General features: G+C 58.4%; 1 protein-coding gene across 4 annotated transcripts; it reads right to left on the bottom strand.

Annotated features, from left to right (window-relative positions):
• Nucleotides 1-467: 467 nt before the first annotated feature.
• SLITRK3 (SLIT and NTRK like family member 3) lies at nt 468-6,723 on the bottom strand. Of its 4 annotated transcripts, none has more exons than XM_077184201.1 (2): nt 6,590-6,723; nt 468-3,463 (listed from the first exon to the last, which is right to left on the bottom strand). In XM_077184201.1, the coding sequence occupies exon 2, from the start codon at nt 3,443-3,445 to the stop codon at nt 611-613; it is 2,835 nt and encodes a 944-aa protein (XP_077040316.1). In that variant the 5' UTR covers nt 3,446-3,463; nt 6,590-6,723; the 3' UTR covers nt 468-610. The 4 variants fall into 4 exon arrangements, with proteins under 4 accessions (XP_077040316.1, XP_054495229.2, XP_077040314.1 ...); XM_054639254.2 differs by lacking the exon at nt 6,590-6,723 and adding an exon at nt 4,423-5,851; XM_077184199.1 differs by lacking the exon at nt 6,590-6,723 and adding an exon at nt 5,122-5,851 and having other exon boundaries at nt 468-5,008.
• Nucleotides 6,724-7,272: the final 549 nt, after the last annotated feature.

Raw genomic sequence — 7,272 nt, 5'->3', positions numbered from 1 at the left:
GAGACATTCGAGCAAGACCCTCCCCTCCCTTCCCTCTTGCAGTTTCCAGGCATGCAGCAAACTGCGCTCGTTTGCTTCTTTGCATTATTTTTTTTTTCTCTCTTTTAAATAAATGTACAGAATCTGTGCCATGATGGGCAAGAAGAAAGCAGGCCAGAAAATGCCATCTTCCCTCCCCTTCCCCTCCAAGGGAAAATATCAAGGAAGTTTACTGCCAACGGAAAAAGAAAAAAAAAAAGGAAAAAAAAAAGAGCCAACGAACAAAACAAACAACAAGAATAAAGAAAATAAAAGAAAAGGGAAAAGAAAAAAGAGAGAAAGAGACACACATAGAATTTACTTAATCAGGATCAATACAAAGATCCCCGATAATAATAATAATAATATAATAATAATAATATACCTTTAGACATGGCACAGTCAAAGTCTCAGTTTCAGTATAAAAAATAATGATTGATTAACATCTGCTGGCAAAAGTCTGCGAAGGCACTTCGTCGATTACTGATCTGAGAAGGGCCCTGCCCCGCAGCGCGCACATCTGGCGGGGCAGAGCGCACAGCTGGATCCTCTGCTCGCGGGCGGCGGGGCCGGGCGGGCGGCGGGGCGGCGGTCAGAACCGGTACGTGGTCTTCTCCAGGACTTCGAGGTAATCCGGCTTGGTTTGGAGTTTGGCCCTTAACTCGAGGTATTCGCTTGTGGGGGTTTGGTGGTCCGGGAAGCCCTTGCCGGCCGCGAAGAGCAGGGTCTCCTTCAGCCGGGCGTCCTGCTGCAGGTCCGGGTATTGCATCCCGGGGGGGTGGACGTGCAGTTCCTTCAGCTTGGGCACTGTGCCGTAGAGGCAGTCCACGAACCCCACGGCGCAGGGCGGCGGGCGGTCGCGGTCCCGCGGGGCTCCCCCCGCCGCCGCCGCCCCGAGCGCGCCCGCCGCCAGCCCTCCGCCCGCGGGGTGCTGGGGGTGCACGGCCACGATGGTGTTGAGCTGCGAGCTGGACACGGCCAGGCTCCACTCCTGCTCCTTCTCCAGCAAGGTGCGGTAGCTGCTGCCCGGCTCCGGCGCGGCGGCGGGGGCGGCGGGGTGGGCGAAGCCGCGCTCGCCGCCGCCCCGCAGCAGCTCGGCCGCCTCGCCGCCGCCGCCGCCGCCCGCCGCCTCTTCCTCCTCGCGCGGCTTGTAGATGGGGTTGTTGCACATCTGGGTCACCGGGTGCGGGATGTAGTCGTAGACGTGGCCCGCCGGGGGCGCCTTCTCCGGGGAGCGCTCCCCGGGGCCCCCCCCGCCGCCGCCGCCGCCCCCGCCGCCGCCGCCGCCGCCGCCCTCGGGGAAGAGGCGCGGGCAGCGCAGCGGCACCGCGCCCAGGTCCGCCGCCTCCGCCCGCGGGCCGCGGAACGGCAGCTTCCGCCGGCGGCGGCGCAGCACGAAGGCGAAGAGCCCGGCGGCCACCAGCACGGCGGAGAAGAAGAGGACGAGGAGGCTGAGGATGAGCACGGAGAGCGGCACGGCCGCGGCCGCGGCGGCCGGGGGCAGCTCGTAGGCGGCCGCGCCGGTGGCGGCGGGCGGCGGCGGGGCGGCGGCGGGCGGCGAGGCGGCGGCGGCGGGGCGCAGGGCGGCGGGGCACAGCGCGGCCAGCTCCAGCGAGCGCAGGTCGCGGCGGGCCAGCGGCTCGGGGCTGGCGCACAGAACCTCGCCCACCACGCTGACGGAGCTGAGCGCCTCCAGCCACTGCTTGAGCGGCACCAGGTCGCAGGTGCAGTCCCAGGGGTTGAGCTTCAGGTCGATCTGCACGATGGCGTGCAGGTGCTCCAGCACCCCGGCCACCGGCAGCGCCAAGAAGTGGTTGTTGCGCAGGTTGAGGCGCGCCAGGGAGGTGCCGGCGAAGGCGTCGGTGGGAAGCGTGCGGAGCAGGTTGTCGTTGAGGAAGAGGAGCTTCAGGTTGGGCATGAGGCTGAAGGCCGCCGGCTGGATTTCCCTGATAAGGTTGTACTCGAAGTACAGGTAATGCAAACTCTGCAGGCCCCGGAACATGCCCGGGGTGAGCCGCTCGATGTCGTTCCCGTTCAGGTACAGGCTCTTGAGGTTCGGCAGGTTGATGAACGCCCCGTCCTGCACGTAGGAGATCCGGTTGTTCCCCAGGTGTAAGAGATCCAAGGAGGAAAAATTCCAGAAATCGGAGCGGTAGATTTTCTGGATCAAATTCCCGCTCAGGTACAGCTTCTTGGCGTTCAAGGGCCTGGGCAGGAGCTCGGAGATGTTGTGGAATCCCCGCTCCTTGCAGTTGACCGTCAGGCCCAGGTCGTTGATGTGCAAACTGCAAGAGCAGCCGGTGGGGCAGATGATGGGGATGGGGGGCCGGGTCTGGTAGGCAGCCACGGGAGGTTGGTTGGGCCCCGGGTACAGGCCACGGGGGGTCGGGGGAGGCCGGGGCGCCCGGGGCTGCTTGGTGGGCTTGGGCTGCTTGTTGGACGTTTTGTACTCAACAGAGGAAGCGGTGAAATGGAAGGAGGACAGCATGGAGGAAGGCTTGGTAGGCCACGCGTTCTCCTTGCTGGAGGACAGCTGAGGGATGCCCAGGCTGGCTTCCACCTCGGAGTCGGACAGCATGGGGCAGAGCTTGCTCCTCTTGATCTCCCGCAGGTCCTTCCCGTGGAAGTGGAAGGGGGTCTCGCAGGTGATGTCCCCCACCAGAGCGGTGTAGGGGATGCGCTCCAGCCAGCTCTTGAGCTGCACGATCTCGCACGTACAGTTCCACGGGTTCTCCTCCAGCTGGATCTCCATCAGGCTCCTGCCAATGTGGTCCAACATCCCGCGGTACGAAAGGACTTTGAGGCGGTTCCCCCGCAAGTCCAAGTGGGTTAAGGACACAGACTTAAATAAATTGGTGGGAAGCATGGGGATAAGATTGTCATTTAGGATAAGGACCCTCAATTTACTTAGGTTTCGAAATGCCCCGCTTTCAATCCGTTTAATGACATTGTAATCTGCCTGCAGATATTCCAGACTTTCCAAACCCAGGAAAGTGTCGTTCCTGAAAATGTCCAATTTGTTTTCGTGCAAATACAACCTCTTCAGAACTCGGAGCCCGTTAAAAGCCCCCGTCTGAATGTCCTGCAGTGCATTGTTCCCAAGGTTAATAGATACAGCATTGTTCAAGTGAAGAAAACTGTTGGTGTACAATTTCCTCATGGAATTCCTCTGCAGATAAAGTTTAAAAGGTCTCGACCACGACTCTGTTATCTGACTAATATTTATAAATCCCTTGTTGTCACAATGTATATGGAAAAGGCTCTCCTTCACTTCACAGTAACATGGATCAAAGCAGGGCTCATCCAGTTCCTCCGAGTCCTCTATCAAGGGAATAGGTGTAGTCCATGCTAGAGCAATTGTGCTTAGAAGAATTATCCACAACATCCTTCCTTTATGAAGCCTCTCTGCCGTGGAAGGTTTCATCATTTGTTGGTGTTTACAAAACTGCAACGGGAAGAGAAACACAGATTTCAGTATTTCTGCCCTGCCCCTCTCCTTCCCCTAAGCCCCTACCTGCTGGACTCATGTCGGGCTCCTGGAAAGTTCAGCAATTGTTGGGCAGACGTTCCCAACCAACTCCAGGGGTGTCGGCTGGGCGAGCCTTGCCCTGATTTATACTTGGGAGATGTTAGAGGGCTGCATCACGCGATAGCAGCCTGCCTCGCTCCCCTCCCCGTGGTAAATGCCACCTATAAAGAGGACAGCACATGCAGCCCCGCACGGCACCACGAGCACACCGAACGTGTTGCGTCTCTCCACGTTTCCCAGGCTTGGGAACTGCCCGCATCTCATCCCCGGCTGCAGTTTTAGCCCGGGAGCCATCACAGCCCGCCTCGACTCCGGGGGGGAAGCACACCAAGTGTGGGCACATTTCTCCATTGTCGCACCACATCCTTCATCCATGCAAACTCCCAAAGTTATTGGACCTCCACCCTCAGATCTCCTTCCTCCCTCCCTCCCTCCCTCCCGCCCGGCTCGATGCGTTCCACACGCGAGTTGCAGGGAATGTGCGAGCTGTGCTGGTGTCCCTGGCAGAACGGCTCCCCTCAGAAATCCCCACAGCATCTTCACCGGAGTAAATGGTTAACGACCCTGATTGGGAAGGAAATCTTCCCCTCGCGAACGCGCCCCGGTGAATTAATGCAACCGGTATATTATCAGATAAATACACACCACATATTAGTCATTTTAGCTGATTAAAGCATTTAGAGATGATTAATCTTTCTAAAGCACATGCCCATGCGATCAGCAGATCTAAAGGGAAGTGACAGCTGAAGAGGCACCTAGGATTGAAACGCTCAGCCTGCCTTGGATTAGGGCATTTTGTGCCCCCAGGACCAAGCAGGAGACCCGGTTAAAAAGCTGAAAGTGGAAGAAAAAAAAAAAAATACCTTGACACTTACCAGCCGATAAATTCTCTATCCTACTATACACGATTCCGAATGAAGACACCATTCTTCTCCAATCAGATGAAAATAATACTGCCCTAATGAGATGCAGCTCCTTCAACATATGGTTTCACCCTTCCTTTCACCAGATATTTTAAATGTATGGGCACAGGGAAACGCTAAGGATGGGAATAATACCAGTGGTGATGCAGCCTTCCTTGAATCCCTGAAATGCCCATTAGAATGATTCGGAGCGATCATTGCTTTTAGTCTCAATCTCCCAATAAAAAGGTCCTTTTTGCCTTCCTCGTGTAAGAACTAGAAAAAATTGCCCCCCATCCGTAAACTTAAGAGCAGAAAGATGCATTTAGGGGAGAGAAATGCCAGAGGAACAGAAATCCTTAGGATCAACTTGCAAATGAAACCCTCCCCTGTGGGAAAGAGGAGATGGTTGAAAGCACGAAAAGAGAAATACCCCCTGCAATTAAAACCAGCATCTAATTGGGGAGAAGGGAGAGAGACGAGAGCTATATTGCAGTATCAATCTCTCCGTCTCCTTTGCAAAATATTAGCCACTTAAGTTCTTTCTCTTCTGCAAGGGCTGTAATAAAAATAAAAAAATAAATAAAGAGGATTATTATATCTTCTTTTTGGAAGAGGGGGGTGTCTTTGACCCTAGGCGGAAACAAAAGGATCCAGAAAGGTTGTACTTACCGGTTTGCAGGAGAGATTTTAGCACATCGTTACCAAAAAAAAAAAAAAAAAAAAGGCAAAAGAAAGGAAGGGGGAAAAAAAGAAAGCTCGAGTTTAAAGATTGCTGGTTTGTCTCTGCCTCTCCCTCTCTGTGGCTCTCTCTCCCTCTCTCTCTACTCCTGCTGAAGCTGAGGCAAAAGGAAAAAAAAAAAAAAGATAAAAAAAAAAAAAAGGAGAGGAAAAAAAAAAAAAAAAAGAAGCAAGCCTGAAACGTGCTGGGAATGCAATGAGCCCCTCAATGATCCTTTTTAGGATGCAGAGCTGCTGTTTGGCACACTCAATGGAGGAGGGAGGAGAGGGGCTGCTGCAGGCTCCAGCGCCGCCGCCGCCTTCCCCGGGCAGCAGCAGCAGCGGCAGCGCGGAGCGGGCGCCGGGCGCGGTGCGCGGCTGTGCGCGGGTGCGGGGCGCTGCGGGGCCGTGTGCGTGTGTGCGAGTGTGTGTGCGTGTGTGTGTGTGTGTGCGCTGCCGCTCCTGCCCTGGATCAGGCTCCTCCACGTCATGAAAATCAGCTTCAAGAAGGGGAACAAACGGAGGGGGCGCGCTCGGCTCCAGGTCGGGGGCGCGCATTTGGGAAGCCCTGACTACACAGTTTTTTTTTCCCTTGCCTTTTTTTTTTTTTTCCCTATCCTTTTTTTTTTTCCTCCTTTTTTTTTTTTTTTTTTTTTTTTTTAAGAGGGAAGGAGGGGGCTGCTTGGCGGAGAGGAAGGGAAGTGGGAAACGGGCAGATGGGGGAGGAAAAAAACCTGAGAAGAATCAGAGAGGGGGGAAAAAAAGCCGCCGGGATGGGGCAGAATTTGCACCCACCCCCCTTTCCAAAAAAAAAAAAAAGAAAAAAAAAAGAGGGGGAAAAAAAGGGAACAAAAAGCCCAAGTCTGGAGGAAATCAAAGCTGCTCTGACTGCGAGTGCCAGCCGAGGGCTGCGGCGGGGAGCAGCGCGGGGGTCCCGCTCCGGCCGCCCCGCTGCCCCCGCATCACCGCCTGCTCCGCCCGGTGCTGCCCGCCCGTCCCGGGGCCGCTCCCGCCCCGAGCCTCGCCGGGATCCCGCAGCTTCCCGCAGAGCCGAACACCTCGGGGAGACACCGCGCACCTCCCGCGTCCTCCCGGCGTGTGCGCGGAGGCGGAGGGGCCGCGCCCGCGGTGCCCGCCCGCCCCGGGAGCTGCCGCAGGTAACGGGGCTGCGCGGGGCGCGGCGGATCCGCGGAGGGGGGCGAAAGTTGGTGCGGGAGATGCGCGGGGGGCTCGGGGGGCTGCGGGGGCTCTGCCTTCCCCCGGCCGGGTGGGAATTGCTGCGGGCAGGGCGGGCGGTGAGCCCCGCGCTGCTCCGCGCATCCCCGCTGTCCGCACCCGCGCACTCATCCGCGCGTAACTCCCGGGGCATCCCGCACCCCCCTCCCGCACCCCGCGGTGGCTCGGCCGGGAGAGACTTAACTGGAACCGCGGCTCGGGAGCGAAAAGTTCGGGGGCAGAGCCGCGGGAGCGGGCGGGAGGTGCCGGGGGCTCCGCGGGCTCCCGCCGCCCCGGGGCCGCTCTGCGCGGGCAGGGGCGCAGCCTCCGCGCCCGCGGACACGCAGCATCTTCCCCCGGCTGCCGAGCTCTCCTCCGCCGGTGCAATATGGACGCACCGCTCGCTCCTAATTAAATTGCTGCATCATTCATTTTCTGACGCGGGAGCGACATGGGGTACGGCAGGCTCCGAGCACCGACACCCCCCGTTCGGAACGGGGGGGAGGCGGGGAAAAAGGGCCGGAGGGGGAATCACAACAGTTTGTTCTCGCAACAAGCTCGCACCTTGGCGGGCTCGGCAGCAACTCAGGAAAGGCACCTAAGGCAGCAAACCCCGCTGGGTTTGGGGGGCAGCCCCCCCTTCCCCATGGATGCCGCCCGTGGGGCAGGGTCGGGGGGCGCGGGGGGAGCCCTGACCTTGCAACTTTGCCAAACGGCCCCGAATTTCGCTCGTTTTCCTCGCCAGAGCTGCTGCCGTCGGGCTGTGCGGAGGGGCTGGCACAGGGCAGGGATGGCCCTGGAATGCGGAGCGCGGAGCGCTGCGGGGATGGACGGACATCCCGCCGGGTGCCCCGCAGGACACACGGACACCCCTGTGCCCCCTGCCCG

Source organism: Agelaius phoeniceus, chromosome 10 (genome assembly GCF_051311805.1).
Source record: "Agelaius phoeniceus isolate bAgePho1 chromosome 10, bAgePho1.hap1, whole genome shotgun sequence".
In the NCBI taxonomy this organism is placed as follows: domain Eukaryota; kingdom Metazoa; phylum Chordata; class Aves; order Passeriformes; family Icteridae; genus Agelaius; species Agelaius phoeniceus.
Note: the sequence above shows the minus strand (reverse complement) of the source record. Positions and strands in the feature narration are given on the sequence as shown.